The sequence below is a fragment of the Medicago sativa genome, chromosome 2 (genome assembly GCF_051527215.1).
Source record: "Medicago sativa cultivar Bolivia chromosome 2, Bolivia_mono, whole genome shotgun sequence".
NCBI lineage: Eukaryota > Viridiplantae > Streptophyta > Magnoliopsida > Fabales > Fabaceae > Medicago > Medicago sativa.
In genome coordinates this window covers 74581723-74609621 of record NC_140750.1, presented here as the reverse complement: position 1 = coordinate 74609621, position 27899 = coordinate 74581723, and the positions used below count along the sequence as shown (strand labels likewise).

The window sequence follows — 27899 nt, the reverse complement described above, 5'->3', positions numbered from 1 at the left end:
AGACGGTTGATATAGATAGACTTAGGACTTGGGATCTAGTCTAGGAATTCTGAAACATGAGGCGTGGCTTAGTTTCTTTTTGGGAAATGTTAACTTGTGCCCTTAAGGCATAAGTTAATGAATCAAAAGTAGAAATAGGTTATTGGAATGTGTGCATTTTATTTAATTTTTAAATTTTTAATGAATTGAATGCACACAATTTTAGAGAATATTTCTTCTTTTGATTTTCTTAACATGTGCCCTAAGGGCACAAGTTAACACTACCCTTTCTTTTTTTTTTTTGTTCAAAGGGGAGAAGAAGAGTTTTAATTTTTAAAACATTAATATTTTCATTTTGTTGTTATTTTTCAGGCTAAAAGCCTAAAACTCATTATTTATTTTTAAAAGAAAAATCAATTCATTTTCTCTCATCTGATATTTGTGTGATATTTTTCTTTTGTTGCTTTAACTGATGATGAAAGGTTGATTGATGATGTAAAATTTAAGATATGATACGCTTAAAATAAGTTAACAAAATTTTTATTCAAAAATTTATATGGATGTAAAATGTTTGAATAAAATGAACATCGATTACTCTTCATTGTTATGTTATTATAAAATTGACAATTTTTTTAAAAATAATACATGTGATCTAAATAGAAAAATGTAAAGTTTTCTTTTAAATCATATAATATTTTCATTTATATGCTACTAATGCTAGAATATCAACATAAGCATCGTTAAACGAACTAAACACAAATTATGTCTAATGTTGATTAATTGAATCTTCTATCTCTCGTTACCTTCACCCATAAGAAGTATAATTTTAATGGTTCATCGAGAATAAACTCTTTAATGCATAAAATTGAATTATATACATCTTCACTGAATTTTCACAAAATTGTTTAACTTTTTTACCTTTAATCTTTTATAGAATATGTAAACACCCCGTTTTCCCAACATAAAAATTTCATATTAAATCAGAGTATTTAAATCATAAACGGAATGTCACATACTACTTGAAAGTCATATAATGGATAATTAACATTATCCTTCAAAATTCAACATCATAAAATCTGAAACTTTGCAGCGGAAAATAGTTCAACATAATAAAAGTCTTGGCACGCAGGCCTCATCAGAAATCTCATAGTTTTAGTTCAACATTTATTCATAAAAAGTTCATAAAGACACGTAAGGAATAGAAGTAAAAGCAAGCCCCCATCCCGTTACGTATCAGAGCACCTAGACACAATGTGAGGAGTCCACTCACGTACGCCTCTAGTCTTTATTACCTGCAAGTTACCCATACGAAGGGCAACATTTTCAAGCAGAAGGGGTGAGATTTCACAGTCAATAAATTAAGCATATAATTCATCAAAATGCATTTAACAACATAAAACATCAGTAACATATTAAACATTTATCATTTTAGCGTCGTATCAATCATAATCAATATCATCATCAAATATTATCATTAAATCATGTTCAACTCATCATCTTTTAAATCACCAACATATATCATGTTCAACTTAACACTTGACTTGACAACACGACTCAACTTGACAATGCAACTCTTAACAACTTAACAACTCAGATCATCGTGAAACTTCTTGATATGCAAATGCATGTGGTACCATTCAACAACACGTATGAGCGTAATTAGGCTCTTCAACAAGTGATCATAAAGCTGTCGGGCTTAAAGCCCCCAACGTATTTGAGCATAAAGCTGCCGGGCCTAAAGCCCCCAACATAGTTTGAGCATAAAGCTGCCGGGCCTAAAACCCCCATCTTTAATGAGTATGCAATGGACTCAATCTTCCTACAACTTGGACAACAACGTAAACATCTTATAAATTCCATTAAATGGACAACTTCTTAACTCATTACAACTTAGACCGACTCTTGCAACTTCAAGACATGAACTGTCAACAACATTAAACAACAGCTAGATACAACATATAATAGTGCTAGAATGCATCAACATTAATTGGGAAATGAATTACAACAACATAATCATCTTAGAACATCATAATAATACTCATACATCATTACAAATAATCTCAGTCCTATAAACAGACTTCTGTAACATCTGGAATCATCCTAAACAACCCTCCTTCATACTCCTAAAATTAATTCATGACTACACGTGCGAAGGGATCGCAAACCAAAACTGTTCTGGGCAACTACAGGCCAACTTGCAATGGCGAGTGGTTCTACTCGCAGTGGCGAGCTCAATGGCCTAGCTCGCAGTTGCGAGTGATGTTGCTCGCAGTGGCGAGCGATGGGTTGCAGCTCGCAGTTGCGAGTGTTTCTGCTCGCAGTTGCGAGCGATGAATGTCAGTACGGCCAGAAACCTAAAAATCACAACTTTTCATCTAACCTCATGGTTCTTTCATCCAATTAGCATCTAATTAACACCCTAGGTAATATCTAAGGTCTGTACACTAATTTTGCATCAATCTAACATCTTTTCATGGTTCAATTCTCAAATTGGTCAATAACCCTAATTCTCAATTCTCATCAAACCTCAACCTAATCGTGCTAAATTCATTTTTCAGAATCATACCCTTAATAATATTGAAAGTTAGTCTCACCCTTACCTGGTATTGGCAGAATCGCAGCTCTCTCTCCCTTGTTCTCCTCTTTCTGACTTTTCTCCCTTCTCTCCAAAAGCGTTACGTAAAAACGTTTTCTAACTTATGTTGTTATATTTATTTCTCCTTATTACTCTACTCACCTCTAAACTTACTCTTCTCACCAAACAGCCCAACTTCTAATATTTTTATTTTATTTTTCATATCTTATTTTATTTAATAATAAAATAAGTCACACCAACATAATAACTTCACAAAATCATATACTTCACATAATTTATTTATAAATCATATAAACCACTCAACTTCATAAATCATATAATTCACACATATAAATCATGTAAATCACTTAGATCATAAATCATATAAGCATATATTTATAAATATATTCTAAACTTCATTGAATTAATTAAATAATTAAGACGGGCGTTACAGAATACATATATGTAAAGTATCAAAAGGAGTACTCGTATGTTATACTCCCTCCGGTCACTATTATAAGCAAACGTTCACTTTTTAGATTCATTCAATAAATGTTGTATATAGTCTATATATAGATTAAATACATCATTTATTGAATGAACCTAAAAAATCAACTTTTGCTTATAATAATGACTGAAGGGAGTAGACTACAATTTTTATTGATTCAAAAATCTTATAAATAAAATCAAAGGGAGTACACTACAATTTTTATTGATTCAAATGTCTTATAAATAAAATCAAAGTGAGTACAATAGATTGGTAATACCCTTAAAAAGTGTTTCGTACAGTAACAACAACCGAATCTTAACTTAATTGGGTTGGTTTAATGACGTTGATTTGAGACTTTAGAATATGTTCATCTCAAAGTTTTAGATTCGATTTTCTTTGATGCCAATATTGATGAGCTAATTTGATTTTTAAAAAATAAAAGTCATACTCTACTGAATAAAGTCGGTTCCACTAAACATAAAAGTGTTACATGTTAAAAAAAAAAAAAAACTTTCATAAAAAAATAAAAAAGCGATTTAATTTATTTAATTTAGAATGTAATAAGAAGATTTAAATAGATTTCGTATAAAAATAAGAGTCTCTCTTTTGCATTAAAAGTAAACCAAACCCTTATTTCTTGGCGTGAGCTTATACTATTCCATCGCTGCTACTGTTAGAACTAAACCCTATTTCTGTGTTGCTTAGTTTTGTGTTGTTTTTCTCATTACATTTTGCCTTTGGTCTGTTTCTTGGGTTACTTTTTTCTCTGTTTCTTCGAGTTACGGTTACGGTTGTTCAAACTTCAATGTTTCGGCGATAACTTGTGTAGTGTGTGTGTGTGTTTAAAATTCATTGTACTTCTTGGACCTTCACATAAGCTTTGATCAATTCTACTTGTTTGTTGATTTAAAAACCAAAAAAGAAAATATAACAGAATTAACTTCCTAATCTTGACTTGTTGTTGTTGTGAAGCTTTGTTTGGATTTTACTTGAGAGAGATGATGGCACCAAAATACGAAGGACGTGATGTGGCTGTAGGAATAGATCTTGGAACAACGTATTCATGTGTTGCTGTGTGGCAAGATGAACAAAACAGAGTTGAGATTATTCACAATGATCAAGGCAACAAAACAACACCTTCTTTTGTTGCTTTTACTCATCATGAAAGGTTGATCGGTGATGCTGCTAAGAATCAAACGGCCACCAACCCTCAAAACACTGTCTTTGGTACATATCTAATCCTTTTTGTTTCTTTCTTTGGTTTTGAACCCTGTAAATTTCTATTTGGCTCAATTGCATTTTTGGCCCACCAACTTTCAATAACCTTGCAATTTTGACCCTCAAACTTTCAAAATAGCACTTTTGGCCTCAATTTTACCCCTTTGCAAAAGTGATATCCCCTTGATTTGACCAGGTCAACACATGCGTGGTCACCAAATTTAATGACTCAAATGTCATGTCACATGTCTATTTTGTATTTTGGCTAAATTGCACTTTTGACACCAACTTGTACAATTTGACAATTTTGGCTGCCAACACCGGCGTTGATCTGGTCAAAATCAACGGGGGCATCACTTTTGCAAAAGGGGTCTAAAAGTACTATTTTGAAAGTTAGGGGATAAATTTGCCAGTTTGTGAAAGTTTGAGTCAAAAGTGCAATTTAGCCTTTCTATTTCTATTAGCCACTACTTCATGTATTTAATTTTATTATTGCATTGAAGTTTTCTTTAGCTTTTAACTTTCTCATATAGAGAAGTTAATTCTTGTGCTGATAAATTAGTTGATTTTGGGGTTAATTCCAGATGTTATACTTTTTTTTTTTTTTGAGGGATCCAGATGTTATACTTGGTTGGATAGTATTCAATGATTTCATTAGGTCTGATTTTTTTCCGTTTAGATTAATGTTCTCTTTATTTTCTTAGGTTTGGTTTATGTTCCACAAACTTTGTTATTTTTATTTTATTTTTAATATATTTTAGCATGTGGTTTTTGTTTGAGGCAGTGGCGTCGATGCCAACCTAGTTGATATGACTTTCCCATTTGGTCACCTCATGTCTTTTCTTTGCTTCAAAAAAAATATTATTGTTTCATTGCATTGATATATTAGTCGGACAATTGAATGATTATGTATTTTTTTTCAGATGCTAAGAGGTTAATTGGTAGGAAGTTTAATGATTCTGTTGTTCAAAGTGATATGAAGTTGTGGCCATTCAAGGTCATTTCCGGAGTGAATGAGAAACCCATGATTTCTGTTGAGTACAAGGGACAGGAGAAGCACCTATGTGCCGAAGAAATCTCATCTATGATTCTAACAAAGATGCGCGAGATTGCAGAGACATTTTTGCAATTACCTGTCAAGAATGCAGTTGTTACTGTGCCGGCTTATTTCAACGATTATCAGCGGAAAGCAACCATAGATGCTGGTACCATTGCTGGTCTTAATGTTATGAAGATAATCAATGAACCCACTGCTGCAGCTATTGCATATGGTCTGGACAAAAGAACTAACTCTGTGCGAGAACGAAATATTTTCATCTTTGACTTGGGTGGTGGGACTTTTGATGTGTCTCTCCTTACAATTAAGGATAAGGTCTCTGATTTATTCAAAAAGAAAAAGGATAAGGTCTTCAAAGTGAAGGCCACAGCTGGAAACACTCACCTCGGGGGAGAGGACTTTGATAATAGGATGGTGGACTACTTCGCAGAGGAGTTTAAGAAGAAGAACAAGGTGGACATTACTGCAAACTCAAGAGCCTTAAGGAGGTTGAGATCAGCGTGCGAGAGAGCAAAAAGGACATTATCTTTTGCTGTTATCACCACCATTGAGGTAGATTCTTTATATGAGGGCATTGATTTCTTTACATCAATCACTCGTGCTAAGTTTGAGGAAATCAATATGGATCTTTTCAATGAGTGTTTGAAAACCGCCAAGAGTTGCCTCAGTGATGCCAAGATGGACAAGAGTGATATACATGATGTTGTTCTTGTTGGAGGCTCCTCTAGAATTCCAAAAGTACAACAACTATTGCAAGAATTTTTTGCTGGGAAGGATCTATGTAAGAGCATTAACCCTGACGAGGCAGTTGCTATTGGTGCAGCTGTGCAGGCTGCTTTGTTGAGTGAAGGCTTTAAGAAAGTTCCAAACTTTGTGCTGCAAGATGTTGCACCTTTTTCTCTTGGTGTTTCAACCAAAGGTGATATAATGAGTGTGGTAATTGCTAGGAACACTAGCATTCCTGTCAAGAAAACACACAGGTATGCAACAACTACTGATAACCAAGCTACTGCTCCTATTAAAGTTTATGAGGGTGAGAGAGCAAGAGCAAGTGACAACAATCTGCTTGGTTCTTTTACTCTTTCTGGCCTCCCAGCTGCTCCTCGCGGTCACCGTCTAGAGGTATGCTTTGCTATTGATGAAAATGGTATCTTAATTGTTTCTGCTAATGAAAAATCCACTGGTAGTATGAATGGGATTACAATAACTAATAACAAAGAAAGATTGTCATCTCAAGAAATTGAAGAAATGATTAGAGAAGCTGAAGGTTTCCGTGTTAAAGATGAGAAATTTCTAAGGAAGGCCAATGTAATGAATGCATTAGATGACTGTGTTTACAAGTTAAGGAATGCTCTGAAGAATGAGGATGTTAAATTAAAGCTCTCTTCTCAAGTAACTGACAAGATTAACTCTGCAATTACAAAGGCCACAAGTTTGCTTGACAGTACCCAGCAGGGCGAAATAGATGTTCTTGAAAATCATTTGAAGGAGCTTGAGAGTATATTCCAGCACATTATAAGCAAATTTCTCTAGATTTTTGTTCTCTCAATTGGTTCTTAAAATTGTTGCTGCTGAAACCATGACTTAGATGCTTTTCTTTTCGTTTCATATATGAAGCCAACCTCTCCTGAAAGATTTCCATTTAGTCTTCAAGATTCTCTTTCTTTTGGATAAAAGCCTTCTAGTATGTTTATATATTTATCTGCTTGCTTCATAAATTGATAGGAGTAATACATTTTTAGAAGTTAATCTATATTTCTGAATTGAAATTTTAATCCTATATTCAGCAATTATGTAATAGGTGTGTAGATACTTGAAATGTCAATAATAGTAGCATTGATAGGCATATGAGTATGTGATTGCTAATATACTGTTGGGCGTAGAGATAAGAAAATTGTAGGAAACTGTTGTGCTATCTATGCATTTAACCAATGATCTCAAAGAAAGAAAACATGGCTTTGACAAATTTAAAAAATTGGCTGCAATGATAGGATACTGTTCCTTGGAAACATTCCTTTAACTGAATTGAGAGTTAAAAAATTGGTTGGAATGTAGGGCTATGAAGTGCAGGAAATTATTCTCATTTCATAATTTGCATGAAAGTGTAAGATGAGGCCTTTATAATATGATTAGGATAATCTGAGCATTGATTCTGTCACTAACAAGTCACTCTTTTTGTACCATTCTATATTTGCAAAAATTTATCTCTGGTATGTTCATGTTGATTGTCAATTATCTATTATAGTTGTGTTTGCTTCAAGCTGTTGACAACTCAACTCAACCCAAACCAAAGTCTTAGTGAATCTGAATACTCAATTTGGTCACTCAAATTAGGAACTCGTACCAACTTGGTTCCTTATTTTGTAGATATTATCAATTATCAATGTATCGATCATGTTAGTCCCTCTTTTAGTGTTAAGTGATAATGTGTCATGTTAAGTGACATTGTGGACACAAGAATAATTTATGGGTCAAATCCATAAATGAGTTAAATCCATGAATTCTATATCAACTTCTCAAAACATGAACAATTTACACTTCAAACTCAACTTAATTCGATAATTTTATAAGATCAAATTCAATTCTACACAAAATGTTGTTGATGACTTGATTACGTTCTATCTCTTTTGTCTTGAGCTCTTTGTAGCAAATCTCCCTTTATGGGCTGCAATCTCTTCTCATCTACTTGCACCTTTCTTTTGCATTCCTCAAATGATTTTTCTAACAATGCAGGGTCTTTCTTCCATTCTTACCCTATAATTTTATCTAAAATATGTATGTACACTTTATAATAATTAATTATTCATCCTCTTCAAAGTTTCATGTTCGATTCTCTCCCGTGCTAATTTGTGTGGTCTAATTTAGCTTCTTAAAAAAAATTAAATTACATCACCATTTATAACAATTAATTACAACAAATGCCATTAAAAAAATTAATTACAACAAATAATTTTTTTGAAAGAGCAAATAACTTTTTTTTTATTCTTTTACTAGCGCAAATAAACTTTTTATTATTTTTACATCACCATTTATAACAAATAATTACATCACCATTAAGAAATTATGAATATTCTTGGTTTCTTAACTAGTATTCGGAGCTCGTGAGCTTAGCTCAGTTGACATGTACAATGCATATATGCAAGGTCGGGTTCGAACCGTGACCACCAAAAAAAACTAGTATTCGGAGATAGTGGTAGTCAACTAATAATGTTTAATGTGTACATAAATTGAAATGATTGTACATTAAATCTGTTTTCGTTAAAATCTTTATAGAAGAGAGTAGCCACCGAAATTTTCTCATGATTATGAATTTTTATATCAATTATTTTGAATTTTGATGATCAAATTTTGGGGAAATACTTCAGTGACTTAGAAATGGTGCCATTGGTGCCATAGCAGAGATCCTGACCGTTGATGTGTGTGGGTCCGCGTGGGGATGTGTGTGTGATGTGTGTGTGTGTGGTGGAGATGGAATTGGATGGTGCCATTGGTGCCATTAATGGCACCAAAGTGGAACCCATATGTCTCTGTTCAGCTATGTTTTTTTTATTTTTATTTTATTTTTCTGATTGCATAGGAGCATGACACTTTTGATTCTGTCACGACAACACATACAATCCATTAATTAATTTATTTTTCTCTCTAAATGTATGTGCCAGTGCTTCATAGTTTATATTTATGCACTTAATTATGAGTTTGTTTAAATTTATGAGAATTCCTATTTCCATTTTTCAAGTTTATGTTATATCAGGAACATTGGTAAAATTTTCTTTTAACTTATGTTTGTTAATCACTCCATCCGGTCACTATTATATGCAAAAAACTACTTATGTATGTGATCTATATTAATGACCACATACATCCCTCGTTCAATAAAATAAAAAGCAGTTCTTTTTTTTTTTGCTTATAATAGTGACCGGATGGAGTATTTGTTTTGTTTTCTGACTCAGTAGTTTCAAAGCTTCTTAGTTATATTACGTTTTTCACATGTTTTTGATTGCCATTAATATTTGTGTTTATATAATCTACTCTTAACTAGTGGTTTGTTTAATTTTCTGATAATGCCGTTTTTTGTCTTTCGAGTTTATGTGACATTATGAACATTGATGAGGGAATAATATTTTACTAGGTATTTAACCCGTGCGTTGCACGAGTTTGACTAAAATATTTCTACAAATAAAATTATAATATCTTAACATAGTAATTAAACATGTTGTATAATATCACATTGTGACTATTTTTTATATTAATTTATAATAAAAAAATTATCAAAAATAAATACAATCAAAATAAAATAATTTTTAGAAGTAAGGAAATCCATATTAGTTTATCAACGATTATAGGTACTTTTATGGCATAAAATTTAAAAAACTAAGGTACTTTGACATTCCGTAATTTGAGCGAATTTTGATTTACCTCTATCATATCATCGATTTTGAACCGTTAAAATTTATGAAGATCTAAAATAAATTTTTTTTTTCAAATTACAGGTCGGAATCTAAAAAATATCTTAAAAGTGCAATCATATAACATCTTTCAATAGAATTCGCATATCACTGCAAACGTTTTATATTTTTCGTTCTTTTAAAAAGGAGTCTTGAGAATCTTTCCAAGTCATTTGGTTGGCTTATGCTTGAAGTATGTGTATAGAGCAAAACAATTTGCTTGTTGGGCATAAAGTATCATCTTCGCGAACAGAGTGAAAATCCATGCTTGATGGTGGATAAGAGCTAAATATAAAATCTTCTGTTAGAATTTGAACTATAAGTGGATAAATCCTCTTAGTTGTCTTGATTGTAAGGTTTTCTTGATGTTCATAGTTCTTGCAGCATTTTTTCTATGCGACTCTTGTAGATTTTTTTAACTTTTCTTTTGTATTATTTGCACCTCTTATGCTAGAATAGTTAATATAATTTTCGATTCTTATAAAAAAAAAAAAAACAGTCTTTTACCTGAAAGAATTATCAATCTTAATTTGGTAAAAAAAAGTATCAAACTTAATTATATTTTTCTAATCTTTTTTATAATATTTCTAACAACCACAGCAAATTAATTTTAACTCCACTATAGACATAGTAATTAATATCATACAGTACATTTTATTGTATTTTTGTGACGATTACATCTGATTGTATTTAAATCATACATTAAGAGCACAAATTTGTGACAATTATATCTGATTGTATTTAAATCATACGTTAAGAGTACGAAAAATCTCCTTCAAAAAAAAAAAGAATACAAAAAATCTCAATGACTTCTAACTTAAAAAAGGCACCCAAACGTAGGGAATCCTTTTCATGAAACCATTGAAGAAAAATGATATGCGTTAGATACCAAATCAAGCTCATATTTCACGATATTGAAGGACACTTTCATGATATTTTTCATATCGAGAACTGAACTGAAGATAATCATAATGCATTTTACCAAAGTTATAAAAATGAAATAGCTTAGTTCGACTTTTGTTCAAACACACTATGATCCTCATACACTTTATATGATTTGATCTACCACACTATTTGCACTTCCTTGAAAACTAAAGCTTAATCAACATAGAAAATATGAATAACCTGGCTCTAATTTATATTAAAAGTATATAAGCTAAAAGTGAAATAGTTTCACTCGTTGAATCTTTTTTTGAAAACAGTATATATATATATATAACAGCTAATTGCACAAAATGTGCAAAGTAGCAATCAGGACTACAAAAGCCATCGGCAAGCACAAATTTGGAATCCAAAAGTCCCTACCCCATCACAGGTGGCCTAAACAAACTCCAAACAGTAGAACAACAACACCACAAAATATACAACCCACCTAGGCCTAAACAGTTCCGAAGAAACCGGTAGGCAATGACACACACCAAAACAGGGAAATAAAAATCAGAAAAAACCCCCCAACAGCAACAGCAGGCCCGCAGCTTACCTTTTCTTCTGTCATCCCCTTTGCAAACATTCCTCGTTGAATGTGAAGAAAAGAAGACACACAATGAGATCATAAACGAAAAAATTTCTTCTGTAATATGCACAGCCCTCTCAGTTGAAGTTGCACATGCTCATATGTAGAGAGGTCTTGTGTGTGTGTGTGTGTATATATATAATTCACTCTGCCGTTTTGAATTCTTATTGTTGAATTGAAAGGATTTGCTTTGAATTATCGTTGAATTGAAAGGCTGGCTAGTCAGATGTATGCAGAATAAAACATTAAAAGATGTTAACCGTTTCACCTTTCATTAGGACAATTTAATTATAGAGAGTAACACTCACTGTTTTTACCCAAGACAATGATACATATTCTAAAATAGTTAATTGGGAGTTACAATGTGAAGGAAACAAAGGAGTTAATTAAAATCCCACGTTAATGTATGTATGTATGTATAATAACAATCCAAAGGTTCTATTACAACTAAATAAGAATGGAGCTATTTTAGATGTGCCACATCAGCATAATGGAAGCCTAATATCAATCCAAGGTTCTATTACAAAGATATATATAGAAGAAGATAGATAACAAAGCGAGAAGATACCACCCAAAGGCTTCTCATCTTGAGAATATTTGGATACAAATTACCAACAGATTTTTCACCTTGTATCTCAAGCATCCCACAGAAGAGAGCATTTGATGAATTAAGCAATCAATATCTAATAAATCAAGTAGGTTTCTCCACAAACTTGCGTGATCATCCTGAAATGATATACAACCGCCATTGGATGAGAAATGAAATGTAAGTAATTTTAGTTCAACATATACTCCAACTGAGTTTAGACTTTACTAACAAATGATTTTATTTACTTCGGTTCAAAATTGATCAGATCTGAAATTAATTATGAGAAAATTGCAACTAGGCTGGAATGGAAGATATTTTTGATCGATTTTGGAAGTAATATTGAAAAAATTGCAACTGTGTTGGAATGGAAGCTATTATTTTTGTCTGCTGCTTCAAAGGTTTGTTTCTTGAATTGTGTCCAAGCATGCAAGATTATATTTGCTAATAAATTTCAGCCAATAATAGGATCAAATGCAAGTTGTACCTATATGTTGTTAATTAAGCTCAATTGTTTTTCTACATATTTAGCAGGAAGCATATATGAATGTTGAATCAACGTGTGGAAGCTCGACTGGATGATGCAATCTCTTTTGCTAATGCTTATTATCGTGTGCCTGAAGCAGGACTATCTCATGAGATGCCTCCTTTTTCCCGAATCAATCCCCACATTTTCTGATATGGATGTGCTACTATCTCAGCCTTCTACTGTTCATGAGCTGCCTCCTTTGTCCGAATCCCCGCATTTGCTGATACCAATGTGCTTTATAACATTAACTTTTTCTGGTGGTGGAAGCTATTTTCCTCAACAACATGCAAATAATTGCACGTTTAAATTAGATTGTGATTTCTTTCCAAGTCTCAATCCTTATTTTTGCAATATTGATTTTCTGATAGAATTGACTTTGTGGTTCTTTCTTTGATAGAATTGTTTTTAGTTTCAATAAATTTATTTTTTTTCCATTTAATTTGTTTGTGTGTGAGCGTGCATGTTCAGGCCCATCAAGATTCTTTATACATTTGTTAATTTTTCCTTGCGATTTTTTCTGTTCATGTTAACTATTAAGGTTATATAATAGCACTATTATAATGTGTATGCATTTGGTTTTATTATAATTCATGTTGTGTAAGCCTTTTGTGTATAAGCTTTAATTAATGTTGTGTGTTACTGTTTATAGCTTTAACATTGGAATTTGTGTGTATTATGAAGTTGTGTTTTTTTAAGCCATATACAAGTTGACACTTTTTTTAACAGAATTTAATATCAGGTGACGACGATACATGCCAATTATGTGCAACGAAAGATCTTTCCTTTACATCGGTACAGATTTTTTGCTCATGTTGTGGCAAACCCATCAAGCGAAAAGCAAACTAAATTTTTTGATCCAAAGTGTTGCTTTTTCTCCGACTGCTACTATAAGAAGTCTAAAGGTGAGTGCATCACATTCAACTGGCTTCTGGAACAAAAGACGAATAATGAAGTACTTGATGAACCAGTAAGTTTTAATTCCCTTTACTATGTAATTCAGCTTGATATAGAGAAATTTAAACCAACCCTTTATGATTGTTGTTTCTTCTAGTGGGTTGACTGCAATACATGCAAAAGATGATGGCAGCATCAAATATGTCCTTTATGCCACTTAAAAGAAATTGAAAACGGAAATGCATGTTCCCTTACAAAAGACTGTTGTTTTTGGTGCCAAGGACCTGCCGAAAACCACGCTTAGTGACCATAGAGAAAAAACTTTTTGAGCGTCGAGAAGAAAGGCAGAAAATCGAAAGAGAATGTGAATCTTGATGAGGTAAGACTAAGAAAACTCTACACTTAAATTGGTTAAATATTGTACGAAGGTATATTATTTTACATTTCGGTGCCTTTTATTATTATTGTTGTTGTTGTTTGCTATTATTTTTATTATTATTATTAAAACTCTTTTCAGTAGTAACTGCTGTCAGTAATATTTAGTTAGATAATTGAACTACCATTTTTATCCATCATATAACTTTTTGTCGGATCAATAGTTCGTAATTCTGATATTAGATTACTTTGTCTCTGAATCCCTAAAGTTTCTAACAAATACCATATGGTTTAGAAATTAGCATGCATGTACATGAACATCAGATTACATTTTAATATTCTTATGGAAGTAAATTGAAAATAGTTATCTGCCATAAACAGTCGTCTTTATATATTAATATTTTTGATGTTTTTGGTCACTTCCTGATATGTTATTTAAAAAGAAATTGATATGGATTTGAATATTCATTATTGTCTGATTTGCCATTCATGACTCCAAAACTGTAGGTTGTAGTTGCAGAAAGTCTCTTTGTTAAACATAACACTTTTTAGGTCGATGCGGAATCCGACTTAAGAGTAGGCAAAATAACAAGCTTTGAGTTGTTAAGTAGGATTTTGTGCCCACTTAACAAATCGTTTTCTTTAGAAACTCAAATGATATATTTATCCAATCTAAGAAGATATTTTGTAAGTTGCTTGCTTATGATTTTTAATTTTCTGCATATAAATAGACAACTACACCATAAAATTTTGTTTTATATGTCAACTAGAATCTAACCATATTCAAAATCATTGCGAAACATTTAACACCACAAGACATCATATCATTGCGAAAATCACAAAGGGGAATTTTGTGGTGAGGGTTTTACTTGTTGTTTTTTGTTTAAAGTAAATATTGAATTATTTATGCTCTCATCCTTTGCGAAGTATGCTAAAGCTGACTGTTTGAATGAAAAGCTTCCTACAAAGCCCCAAAATTCTCATAGAGAGCTGTGAGAAGTTTTTGCCAAAAAAATATGATGACATAACATACACAAAGAAAATGTCTTTTGAATTTTTTATATTCAAAAGAGACAATAATCTGTTATTTGGAGGTTATTGTGTATTTGAGTTAATCAATAGAGATTCAACGATATTAAACGTCATTTTTGTTTCGCGCGAATGACTTTCACGATTAACAACTTATGAATTCTATCTACTATGAACTTTATTTGAATAGCCGTAAGACTATGGTTCATAATTTAACTCTGATTTCATTGATTTTTAATGTTATGGTTTTATTATATATTACTCCTTATAAAAATTTTGTACATGGTTATCTGTTAGATTCTAGTTGACATCTGAGACATCTGAAACAAAGTTTTATGGTGTTTAGCTTGTTAACAACTCAAAGCTTGTAATGTCGCCTTCTAAAGAAAACGTAGTTGTTGGTTAACCAACATGTATGATCGTTTGTTTTCTCGTCTGCGGTACTTTGATGGAGACGGTTGGTCTGCTGATGCTATGGATCAAGCCGAGATCATTGAAAAAGCGTGTGGAGGTGAGTATGGAAATACATTGAAAAAAGTAGTGAAAAGTAGATCTTTAAAGGCCATGGGATATGTCAATCCTCCCAAAGGCAAAGCCAAAGACATTCTGGCGATGGAGGTGGGTATGTCAACCTTCTTTTTTAACTTCATCTAATTGTCATGAAAGTTTGAATTGGTTATTAGAAATTTGATTCCTTGCTGCATATCAGTGACTGTCTGAATTTGATTTTCTTAATCATTTTAAAAAATGAGCAGAATGCAAATTGAAGTTGCAATTATAAATTGTCACAGACTTTCATATATCATTATATTTCAGGTGCCATACGCTGACGCGCACACTTCAATTAAAGACGAGGTTCATACACTTAGTTAGGTGACAGTCTAAACCTGAAGTTAAGTTCATATGATTTTCTCATCATCAAGAGTTCCATGCAAATTAGTATAATCTTTGAATTTTATGCCGTTTTCAGGTCTTTGTGGATGATATCTCCTTCAACACTAAACATAATGATATCATCCTTTAATATGAATTATTTGAAAATAGAAGTAACTTCTGAGCTTCTGCCAGAAGAATCAGTTTCAATTTGACACATCCCGCCACGCCAAGTATTCCTCAATGATGATCCTCTATCATCTAAAGAATACTACTACGCCAACAGTTTGAAAAGAACATGACATTTGTTGTGCACACATGTATTCCAACAAAGCTGTAAACGTCAGATTTGTTCTATATGTAAGGAGAGAGGGGCTGATTGCCATCAACACAAGTTGACTTGAAATTATTCTACAACACCATGTCTATCTGGGAATCAAGAGGTGTTAAATCAGAAATCGGTGCTGTAGATGATTGTTGGATTGCTAGGGTGCCAACGTAGTTGGGATGTGTAATTCAAAATGACGCCTCTGCAGACTATCCAAATTAAAAAGACATTCTTTCATCCTGGCCGGTGCACTGCTCAAGTTCCTTGGATGTATGTACGTTTTATCTTCACAGCATAAAGTCAAATTTTGGGCCAAAACCGAGCATAAACCTTGATCCTTTTTGTTTATGTCAAATTTTGCAGGGATCAGAAGAAATCAAGCGGAATTGATAGCAACACAATCTCAATCTCAACGTAGAGTTGCAGTTGTGGGAAGCAACATAGATCAATGAATATTTGTGCATTTATGTTGTACAGTCTACAAAAATAAGCTAATGTATTATTGGCTGGTTCACTCCCCAAGTGTGATCAACTATTGTGGATTTGTTCTCTTGTTGTTTTGTTTCTACCACAGGGTGATACTTTGATGTTCAGTTAATCCCTTGTGGTACTAGGAAGACTCTTGGTTGTACTCGTTATTTATAAGGGATTTTTGAATCCTAGATATCTCACTTTTTTCCACTGTTTGAATAGTGATTAGGCTACTTGACCAAGAAAAAAGAATAGGGCCAATATTTTCAAATTTTGAAGGGTGTGATCAAGAATCTTTAGAAATCACCTCATGTTCTCTAAATACTATAATTTAAATATAAAAAAATATATTTAATTATTTGTATATAAGTGCATTTAAGATGATAAAAAGTTGCACGATCGTTTGATATGTTGGAGAGCAAATGAGTCCACGATATATCTCTTAAGGTGTGACTTTGCTGCTAAACTCTTACATTTAATTATTTTGAATCAAAACTTATTTTCTCATAACTTTTGATTAAAAGCGACATTGACTTTTTTATTCTGCTTAGGTAGGATATAAAATTTTCAAGTAACACCTGCTAAATTTTTTTGTTACACCACTGAAATGACTAAAACCCTTTCTTTCGTATTCCAAAACCCTGTAACAAGAGTTTCTCTCCTCCTCTCTTTTCACAAACGTTTCTCTCCTTCTCTCAGACCTATAATGTTCCATCCAATTTCGATTATGTAATCAAATTCTAGCACATCATTTCAATTTCGAACCCAATCTCTGCAATTTTATGAGGGTTATCTGAACTTGGTTTACGGATGTTGCATGAACTCAGTTTACGTACATACAAAATTTGTAAAACAATGCATACATCAACTTGTTTCACATATGCCTACATTCAGTTAATGTATGTTCCGTAAAATCTAAGTTTCAAGCCATACGTAAACCGTAAGCTTTGATTATGTAAGGTTACATGATTTCAGTTCAAGTAAACTCTAAAGTTAGAATTTTAAATAACACCTACGATTTGCAGACGAAGAAAACAAACCAAAACGCAAAAAATCATCATTGAAAAAACAGAAATTTGCTTATCTATGCAATAGAGTATAGAAAGACCTTGTGATTGATCACATATCTATGGATGTGTGTCAGTCACATATCTATGGATGAGTGTGTGAGAGAGAGATGAAAAAGGGAATTTTGATAATCATATGAAGGTCAATTTCTATATTATTATTGAATTTTAAGTCAATTCATGACCAAAAGTGATGATTGAAAATTTTATAAGGACTAAAACGAAAATTTGGAATATTTATAGAGACTAAAAACATATTTAACGCATAATATAATAAAATGTATCCTCATACTCGAGTAAAATGTGTTCAAGGGTTAGGGACCCTCCTTTACTTAAAAAGAAAAGGATAGTTTCGTTACAAAGATCTTTATATATAAAGATCTACATTTAAAAAAAAAATTGATATAATTAAGCTTTTATTCAAAACTTTAGTAACATATGGCATGTACTCCAAATAACTAGTTTGTATAAAAAACATTTCTACATACAAACGAATTTAAACCTCTAAGAAATACAGAAATAAATAAAAACACCGAGAAAGAAAAGGTAGCCAATAAATAAAGATAATCATGTTAACTATATCATGAGTTTTCATTCATTCCTATTAGACCTTTTACATAGAGTAAGAAACAGAGAGCCATGTACTCCAAATAACTTGGTACAATGGTAGTGTACTAAGTTAGCAGGTTTGCATTACCCCATTTCTATACATATTGGTCTGTTCCACTACAAAGACTAATGGCCTTTATGCGCTTTAAGCTCAAGAATGCGATATTGAATCTCCTTATCAAGAAGATCTTCAGATTGCAGGTTGTGATCCAAAATGCACTGTAAAACAGTTCTCAGACTAGCAATTTCTTGATCTCTGGCCTTATCCTGAGTTCAAGTATATAGTAATAATTTATTGGTTATTTATAGTTATCATGCAGGGGTACTTGTGAAAATGAAAAGTTTCATAGAATAGAATTAATAAGAAAAACAAAAGAACCTTGATTTCAATCGAGTTGGTTTTCTTGCAACTGCTCTCACAAATCAGTTTGGCATTCCGGATCTGTTCTTGCAAGAGATCAACTAGTTTATTCTTGTCAGCCAAATTATATGCACAACTGAATGTAACAGCCACAACAAATTGCTTCCTCCTGATAAGATTCTCAACAAAGTCTGCAAGGTGCAAGAAATTCCACTTCACCGCAACTTTACTAATGCAGGCATAAAATAAGTTCTAAACTTAGAACCAAGAGAGAGAAAACTAAGCAGATTGCACTGAATATTTCAAAAAAATTCAAACCATTTATAAATTAGAAGAGATACATAAAAGGAGACATAAATTGCAAGTCTATTTCACTTTCCAAGCATTAAAACCAAGATTTCAATTTTTTCCTTAACAGATGAGAAATTGTTGGGTAAACAAATGAAGCCAATTACATATAAGTTCAATTTTCATACCAACAACTAATAAATTAATCTTAGTATCTTTGCATATATCCTCCATAGTTATTACTTATAATCTAGTTCAACTTTCTGAATTTAAACAAGAGTTGTCCAATTTTTTAAAAGGATTCATTTCACCCATTTCCTTTAACTGGTTCCTTTTTTTCTCCACCAATTGAAAATGGTGTTTTAGCAGCAACAACAAAAAAAAAAATCTCTTTGAAATGCCAATTTTTTTTCTTTCTAAATTGTTAGTTTTTTCTACTGTGATGTTAAGAAAAATATATAGGTGATTTTCCATAAAACCTCAGGAAAAAAAACACAGCAAATTTAGATTTCACAGTTCATACAACAATCTTAATATTTACTTTTTCTGTGTCACTTTCAATAAAATTTGAATTTAAAACACAAACTTCTCCAAACTTCATTCACGATAAATGAGAAACTGGGTAAAAATTAGCCCTATCTTAGAGTTCTGCACTAACTCAGAGACTAGCAACTTTAAGTTTTCATCATAAATAGCCATAACCACCTCATCCTGACTGCAGATAGGATGGTAGGGTAAGTAACAATAGATATGAACAAATTTAATTTGATAATCATGATAAAACATCTAAAGCATATCTACATCAACATACCAGAAACTTTATTGGCAAAACCCAGGGTTCCAAACAGCTCCACAGCAATCTTGTGCTGAGCAACAGATGCAAAAAGCTCCAAAAGTTCATCTTCATCAAAATAAGTAACCAATCCATAATTTGACAAAAGAAGTAGAAAACCAAGAACCCCCAAAGAATTTTTACTATTTTCTTTCATGTTGGCTTTCATATCAAGTGCTAGCTTCAATGCCTCGTCTCTTACACAAGGCTCAATATTTGGTGAGATTTTCATAAGTTGTTCTAGCAGCAGGATTTGGTAATCGGCAATAATCACAACATTGTCTCCCTTCTTACACAATGGAACAATGGGATTCTGTATCATGTCCAAAACAAGTCTGGATGGATCTGATGATTCTAGCAGATCGACTAAAATACCATCGTACTCAACTCCATCAGTTTTATCACTCGTGTACAACTGAAAACTTTTTCCACCAAAGGTACGACTTAATTGATCATCCATATAAGCAACTGCATATTTAGATAATACATAATTAAGCTCCCTCACATTTATAAAAGCATCAGTAAATGATAGTGAATAAGAATTTTAAAAAATATCATATACTATACAAGAATGTAAGCCATCATCTCCTAAACTGAAATATATGGGTGGTAGAAAAAGCATTATAATAACAATTATAATCAATGTCAACATAGCACCTGAACTTGATCACTATAGGCAGTGATCGATTTCATTGATTAATCAACAAGGCTAGAAATAGTTGCACTAATAGGATTATTAAGTGCCCCTCACTGTTTGTCAAAATATTGAACCTACACTTTTTGCAAAATACTTGAAAAAATGAAACTACATTAATACAGAAATTATTCATTAGCAGTACCATAATCTTATAATTAAACCTTAGCATGCATAAAAACGTAAGAGCTTTTTGCACTTGAAAGATTCATAAAATGTTCCAAGGGTGAAAAATACAATCCAAATAAAATTAGTTTGACAGTGTGTGGGTGTCAGTGATATGAAAATTGGAGGAAAAGCTTTTCAAATTGACTAAGACATACAACATTAACATGATTAAGAATGTTTTTAAAGAACTATGTAGGTCAGGTTATAAAAAATATCATCATCATCATTAAGTGGAACAATTATAATGAAATTAAATCAATAAACTAGATGAATAAGAACATTTACCCAAATCTTTCTCCTTGGCAATATGCTCTGTTAATGCACCATTCTGTTTCTTTGTCGACTCAGGCTTCTTTAGTTGTCGATCCAATTTATTCATCTTTGACTCAAGACCCTTGACTTGTCTTCCAAACTGCTTCTCTTTTAATTCGAACTCCTTCACCTGTATTATGAACTTGTTCTCTTTTAACTCAAGTTCTTTCCACCGTCTTTCAAATTGCTTTTCTTTTGATTTGAAGTGCTCGACTTGGCTTTCAAATTGCTTCTTTTCTGATTTGAACTCCTTCACTCGACCTGTAAACTCCTCCTCTTTTGAGTGAAACTCCTTCTTTTGTCCTTCAAATTGCTTTTCTTTAAATTCGAGCTCCTGCAGTCCGCTCTCGATATGCTTCTTTTCTGACTCCAGTTCATTAACCAACTCTTTCTTCTCCTTTGGGTCAAACTCCTCCATATGTCCTTCAAGCTGCTTCTTTCTTGATTCCAACTCCTTTACTCGCCCTTCCAAGTGCTTCTCCTTTGATTCAAGCTCCTCCACTCGTCCTTCAAAGCGCTTCTTCATTGATATTACCTGTAGTAACTTCTTCTTTTCGGACTCTAACTTTTCCTCTAGTTCACCAATTAAGTTATTGGCTGCATCAAGCTCTATCTCTTTGGCCATAAATTCCACAGTAATTTCGGCAATTTTTTGGGAAAGAGCCTTGAGTTCCTCTTCCTTCCTTTCACGGTCCTTATCAATGACTTGACGAAGATCATCTTCATCTTGGGCATGATGATGATATGGTGACAGCTTTGATTTCTTAACAGAAACATGCAAGGAGGAATCGGGGTTATCAAACATTGAATCCCTCTTCTTAACAGAACCATCACATTTTACCAAACCCACAGCATTGGGAAACATTTGTGACAAAGGAATACCATCATCATCATCAGATTCAAAATGTTGACAAGAAACATGTTCTCTCCTATCAGAAACCTCAAAATCCATGATTCAAATATAGAAAATGGAAAGCCTCGGCAATTACAAACTCTTCCTGAGAAACAAAATAAGGAAAAAAATAAATAAATAATCAACAAGTTTGTTCGATTGAATAATTTCTAGGTCAAAATGAATCATGACGAAATAGAAATCTGACGAAATAAATAAAGAAAAAAGCTTTAGTTAAAAAATTGTAGTTCAACTAGTAACATTGCATGGTGTTGATTTATTTATTGTTTACAAAGGTGTAAAAATAGAAATCTGAAAAGGAAATATAAAAAAATAAAAATAAAAATAAAAAGGCATGAAAAATAAGGAGAATGAAGAAAGTTGAGATGCTTACAGTATGTTGTTACGGTATAGCGAGAGACGGAAGAGAGTAGAATAGAAGATGATGAAAGGTGGATAGAGGAGAAGAAGAAGAAGAAGTTGTTTCTACAATTTGTTTTGCATTTTGGAGAGTCAAGTTCAAGTTCAGAAGTGAACTAACGACAATAATTTTTAAGATAAATAAAATAAGGGTCTTGCTAACCATTGCATAGTTAGCATTCTCCATAAAATAAGGTTTTTAATTTTTAGGATAAATAAGGTTTTTAGGATAATTTTTATTTTCATCACATGAGTTCCTTAAGTTTAAGGTTGGTAAGAGGTTGTTTTTTAAGTTATTTTTGTCATACATAAGTTATTTAAGTTTGTAAATATTTTCAATTTAATCATTCTGTTAACTAAATACTCCAAAAAACGATGATGTGGTAGAATGACTAAATCAAAAATGTTTACAAACTTAAAATGACTTATGAGTGACCAAAATAACTTAAATAATCAATTTGTTACAAATCTCAAACTTAAGGGACTTATATGTGACTAAAATAACTCGAAAAGGAACAATTTATTACAAACTCAAACTTAAAACCAATTTGTATGACCAAAATAACTCAAAGACCAATTCGTTACAAACCTCAAACTTAAATAATTTAACATAATTTTTAATATTATATTTTATTTGTTTAAAAAATTTTTGTAAATTTATAAATTTACATATTTCCCGCTTGTTCCAATCTTGTGTCTTAGCAACTTGTACCAAATGAAGTGTAGTTAGAAGTTGGACGAGGATTTGTGTCATAAATTCACTTGGCTTCTTTTCATCAGTGAAGGGCACAATCAAGTGGAAGTTTGTAGTTGACTGAATCCACAAAGAATGCCTTAGAAGCCACATTGGTTATGCAAGGTAGGTAGAATGGGACAAGACTTGTGTGACATTATGTCACGGTGACATTAAATCTGGGCCACACAAAGGTGTTGGGTTGTGTGGCCCAGATGTGTTGTATGTGTTGTGTGGTCCAGATGTTGTGTGACAATGTGTGTTGTGTGGTCCAGATTTAATGTCACCGTGACATAATGTCACACAAGTGCTGTCCGTGGGGGATGCAGATTTCCTACTGTAACAGCAGGTGCTGTAAGTCATGCCAGCCATCCGATCAAATTCTAGTAGCTGAGATTAAAGTGTGTGAAAACTGACAAAACTATCGTAACCGTTGGATCAGTGTTCAATGGCTGAGATCGACCACTGCGTGAAACTGCGTGAAGCAGTTACAGCAGGGGATCCAGGTCCGTAGAATGGGTGATGTGATTTTGAATAGGGAAACTAGTCTCGTGACAGTTCACTTCAACATTGTCCTCATTTTGGTTACGGATTAATGAAACGGATGAGGCCATTCTCAAATTCTCAAATTAGACTTTTAAAAGGAACAAATATTCAAGAAGAAGCAAGAAGGTTAGAAAGAAAACGCTTAAACAGTGAATGAGCAAAAAAATACCTAAAATTAGATTAGATGAATACTCCCTCCGTCCTAAATTATAAGAAGAAGAAAAAACTCATATTCTTTGTCCCAAATTATAAGCAAAGAAAAACAATTTTTATCATATTTAATTATGTTATTTCAAAAAATCATATTTTTCAAAGAAAAATTAAATGCAATCTGCATTCAATTTGCTTTCCCTTTCATTTTCTCTATAATCAACAACCAATGAAAATTGTTTTTACGTCTTTCTATAAAACTTATTTCAAGGATAACACAAGAAACTATGTTACAAATTAATGTTTTAGTTTTCTTTTTTTTTTTTGATCAAAGGGAAAACAATAAAAAAAACTAAGCAAATCTCTGTCTAAATACTCCGGAGGTATCCGCTAGCAGAGTGAGACTTAGCTGAGGAGGAGGAGACATCCACGTCTTTAAGGAATCAACATTTTTAGCCCCAAACTTGGCCAACCAGTCAGCACACTCATTGCCTTCTCTCAAAGTATGATTAAATGAGACCACCCAAGGAAGAGAATAGAGCTTCCTAATGAGAGAAAGTAAGTTTGCATAAGGATGAAAGTCATTCTGATTAGTATCTACAATAAGATCCAAAGCTGTCCTAGAGTCCAATTCCATGATGATAGATCGATACCCAAGGTCCCACGCGATTTGAAGCCCGTCTACATTGATCTTAATATAACCTTCAGGAGGGAGATTCCAACGAACCTGACGGACCACATGATGCTTACTAGTGGTACCAAGAGCGTGAACCATAGAGGCATGATAAGATATTATGTTGTTGACAGAATTCCAAGTATCTTTTTGCACATTTTGGAAAATATGTTCATTTCTATTTCTCCAAATTTCAAAACAAGCTACTATGAACTTATTACCTGCCTCCATTGTAGCATGATGTTTAAACCAAAGCTGACAATCCTGCATGTAAAAATTGTTAGGATAGGTAGGATAAACATACGTCCAAATAGACATTGCTTTAGGGCAATCCCGTAGAGTATGCAAATCGCTCTCAACAGCAGCACCGCATCTATGACAAGAAGTATTGGAGGTGAGGTGACGTGAAGCTCTAAATGAATTGGTAGGAAGACTACCATGCATCACTAACCAACAAAAATGCCGCAAATTTTCAGTATTTGGTAACCGCCAAATCCAACTCCAGGTAGTATTGGTCTCCACTTGTTGATTTAAATGTTGATCCAACCATCTATAACCATGACTGGCCGAATATATACCATTGGAGGAGCCACTCCAAATGAGTTTATCATTAAAGTCACTATCAATGGTAATGCTACGAATACAATCTTGGTAAAAAGAAGGAAGTTGTGTATAGAGTTTGTTGAAGTTCCAAACCCCATTTTCAAACAAATCACAAAGACGAAGGTCTGTGTCACTAATATCAACATATGGCACAACATTGCAAAGGTAGACATTATCTATCCATTTATCATACCAGACAGATATATGTCTTTTCCCGACTCTACATATATAACCTGGTCCTAATATTTCCACTGCCTTCACAATAGCACGCCATATACAAGAATCACCAGGTTTAAAAGAAGAATGCAAAATATGAGTATCCGACATGTATTTGTACCTAATCATCTGAACCCAGAGCTTTTGTGGTTGGTGTAAGATGTCCCAAATGTGTTCCTAGCTGTACGAATGCCTAAACCACCTTGAGATTTGGGCTTAGTCAAGTTCTTCCAATTCACCCAATGACAATAGTTTCTTCCCCATATAAAGGAACGCACCATGGCATCAATATTATCACAAATACCAGATGGAAGCCAAAGGTTTTGCATAGTATAAATAGGCATGACAGTCACAACACTTTTGGCTAAAGTGACTCGACCTGATCTACTAAGTAAATTTCTTTTCCAACCTGCCAACCTACCATTTATCTTGTCTAGGATATAATGAAAAGCAGAATTTTTAACTCTACCAGACAACATAGGAAAGCCAAGGTACTTACCAAGTTGCAAAGTATGGTTAAATTGAAGGACAACTTCAAATTTGTTCTTTTTCGGTCGAGGCACATTTGAGGATGTCATAAATTTTGACTTTTGAATGTTAATCTTCAATCCTGAAGCCAAACAAAAATTTTGCAACACATCTCGGACCAATTTAACTTGTGACGTCTTGGCTTCAGTAAAGAGAAGACAGTCATCAGCAAACAATAGATGGGAAAAACTAGGACCCTCTCTTGAAATACTTATTGGCTTCCAAATGTTGTTAGTAACTTGCTGTTGTATCATTAAAGATAATTTTTCCATGCAAAGAACGAAAAGGTACGGTGAGAGTGGATCACCTTGTCTTAATCCCCTCTTAGGTTTGAAACTATCAAGTTTTTCACCATTCCACTTAAGGGAAAGAGAAGAAGAGGTAATGCAACTCATGATTAAATTTATAATAGAATGAGGAAACCTAAATTCAGATAGAGTTAATTTCAAGAAGTTCCAATCCACCATATCATAAACTTTTTCAAAGTCCACTTTAAACAATAAAAGTCCTTTCTTACCTTTTTTCTTGTGCATGTGGTGAACAATCTCTTGCGCAATTATGGCGTTATCAGAAGTACCTCTATTAGGAATGAAAGCGCTCTGGAAAGGGCCAATAAAATCATTCAAGAAAGGTCTGATACGGCTTACTATAACTTTAGAAATAGTCTTTAGAAGCACATTACAATAAGTGTGAAATTATTATTTTTGCTTATAATATGGGACGGAGGGAGTAGATAGCAAGAGTAAAGAACACAAGATTTCACTTAAACTATTTAAAGATAGCACGTAATGATTAGGCAAATTATTGCTTAATTAGTTGAGAAGATCAATGTTATTGTTCAAGTAATCAAATTGATATATAGTTTTGTTAACCGGTGCCCGCGGAACACTAGTTAAGGAATCCAAAAGTATAAAAAAAATTTTGGAAATATAAACTATTACTTTTAACTAACTAATTATTACACCACTTTTTAATAAATCTTACACCTCTTTTAACTGCTTAACCAATGCCCCGGAGACATTGGTTAACATTCTCCATTGACATAAATTAATGATTTTTTCCCATTCACAAGACAAGACAAGATTTAAGACAAGATTTACAACGTCTATTTTTCTCTTTTGTAGTGTAATGTTGACACTTTTCGCGTACTATAATTACTGTTTTTTTTTTTTTTTTTATCAAAAAAGATGATGATATGATATAATTACAGCCAAAAATACCACTTTTTTTTGCCCAAACCTTACCAAATTTTAGTCAAAAATATGGATTACAAGTAAAATTGTATCAATGTGCGAAGCTTTTGTTTTAATGGCAAATGTTAGTGTGCTAATTGTTATATTGTTTTTCTCTTGATAAAGATTTAAACTCTGGATCTCTGACTCCTTAATTTTTAATTCAAACCAATTGAGATATCCAACCCTCTACCACCAATGTGTGAAATTACCATATCAAAATATGAGATTTAGGAGAACTTAAATCATATTTCAAATAAAGTTTGAGACCTCAAGTGCATATTATTTATAATATCAACAAAACTCTGATTTTGAAATAATACAAAATTTATAAAAGAATTATAGAGTGAGTAGATTCCATATCAATTTTTTGTAGGGGAGACCATTTTTTTTTTTCTATTTAAGTAAACTAATAAACACTTCGTATATAATAAATAAAAACGTTTGCATGAGTATCAATAACTTCGTAAAACATTGTAATATGCAATGTTGGGATTCAAATTCATAATTTTCAATTTTTTCACCATAAGAAGTGAAATTATTGCCACTATATTATTCAACAAGAAAAAACATGTAGAAATTATAAAACCAAAAATATGTGAATAATGATCTGTCAAAAAACATGTAGAAATTATAAAACCAAAAATATGTGAATAATGATCTATCAAAAAAATATATGTCAATACTCTGCTCCAAAAAAAAAATACATTGCTTCAAAAAAAAATACATATTTTTGCTTAAAAAAATGTGCTTACTAGGACACACAAACACAATGCACTAAATCCCTCAAAAGCATACTTTCTCCGTTCTTATTTATAAGAAAAAGTTGATTTTTTAATTCATTGAATAATTAATGTATTTAGTATAGAATATAGACCAAATACATCATTTATACAATAAATCAAAAAATCAAATGTTTCTTATCGCATCACAAATCGTGTCGTGATCTATATTTTCCATTAATAATCAATAATAGCATAGGCTATGGCTATGGGTTAATCAGTATGCTATTTTTAGCTCAAAGACAGTTGCATTTATTTGGTATATTGCGTGACACATGATATGAATCATATGCTAGAGGTGTTAGGATAATTAATCCCTCATCTAGTCTAGGGTTCTGAAACATGAGCTGTGGCTGAGCCAACTTGGTCGTCAAAGAGAATCATATGCTAGAGTTAGGATAATCATATTAGAGTATATGTCGAGTAGAAAT

The 27899-nt window shown here is 32.6% G+C and overlaps 2 protein-coding genes and 1 long non-coding RNA gene across 6 annotated transcripts; 2 read left to right on the top strand and 1 right to left on the bottom strand.

Annotated features, from left to right (window-relative positions):
• Positions 1-3614: 3614 nt before the first annotated feature.
• LOC146950684 (heat shock 70 kDa protein 4-like) lies at positions 3615-7165 on the top strand. Of its 3 annotated transcripts, none has more exons than XM_085746643.1 (3): positions 3615-3716; positions 4017-4271; positions 5186-7165. In XM_085746643.1, the coding sequence occupies exons 2-3, from the start codon at positions 4043-4045 to the stop codon at positions 6850-6852; spliced, it is 1896 nt and encodes a 631-aa protein (XP_085602769.1). In that variant the 5' UTR covers positions 3615-3716; positions 4017-4042; the 3' UTR covers positions 6853-7165. The 3 variants fall into 3 exon arrangements, with proteins under 3 accessions (XP_085602769.1, XP_085602770.1, XP_085602771.1); XM_085746644.1 differs by lacking the exon at positions 3615-3716 and adding an exon at positions 3787-3872; XM_085746645.1 differs by lacking the exons at positions 3615-3716; positions 4017-4271 and adding an exon at positions 4779-4920.
• A 3890-nt stretch (positions 7166-11055) lies between these two features.
• Positions 11056-16555, top strand: LOC146950683 (uncharacterized). The gene is made up of 7 exons (XR_015025484.1): positions 11056-12264; positions 12398-13359; positions 13444-13665; positions 15037-15308; positions 15507-15563; positions 15661-16161; positions 16255-16555. It is a non-coding gene; the product is annotated as an uncharacterized LOC146950683 (long non-coding RNA).
• A 1421-nt stretch (positions 16556-17976) lies between these two features.
• On the bottom strand, positions 17977-22123 carry LOC146950682 (uncharacterized). 2 transcript variants are annotated; one of them, XM_085746641.1, is made up of 5 exons: positions 21980-22123; positions 20667-21691; positions 19499-19987; positions 18418-18590; positions 17977-18305 (listed from the first exon to the last, which is right to left on the bottom strand). In XM_085746641.1, the coding sequence occupies exons 2-5, from the start codon at positions 21643-21645 to the stop codon at positions 18165-18167; spliced, it is 1782 nt and encodes a 593-aa protein (XP_085602767.1). In that variant the 5' UTR covers positions 21646-21691; positions 21980-22123; the 3' UTR covers positions 17977-18164. The 2 variants fall into 2 exon arrangements, with proteins under 2 accessions (XP_085602767.1, XP_085602768.1); XM_085746642.1 differs by having other exon boundaries at positions 20667-21687.
• Between the last annotated feature and the right edge of the window lie 5776 nt (positions 22124-27899).

Bases quoted from the DNA above. Each gene is read 5' to 3' on its own strand.
- LOC146950684 (XM_085746643.1), top strand. From the start codon at position 4,043: ATGATGGCACCAAAATACGAAGGACGTGATGTGGCTGTAGGAATAGAT. The intron at 4,272-5,185 runs GTACATATCTAA...ATTTTTTTTCAG, and splicing joins CCCTCAAAACACTGTCTTTG to ATGCTAAGAGGTTAATTGGT.
- LOC146950682 (XM_085746641.1), bottom strand. From the start codon at position 21,645: ATGGATTTTGAGGTTTCTGATAGGAGAGAACATGTTTCTTGTCAACAT. The intron at 19,988-20,666 runs GTAAATGTTCTT...CTAAATATGCAG, and splicing joins TGCCAAGGAGAAAGATTTGG to TTGCTTATATGGATGATCAA. The intron at 18,591-19,498 runs GTATGTTGATGT...TGCACCTTGCAG, and splicing joins TTTTGCCAATAAAGTTTCTG to ACTTTGTTGAGAATCTTATC.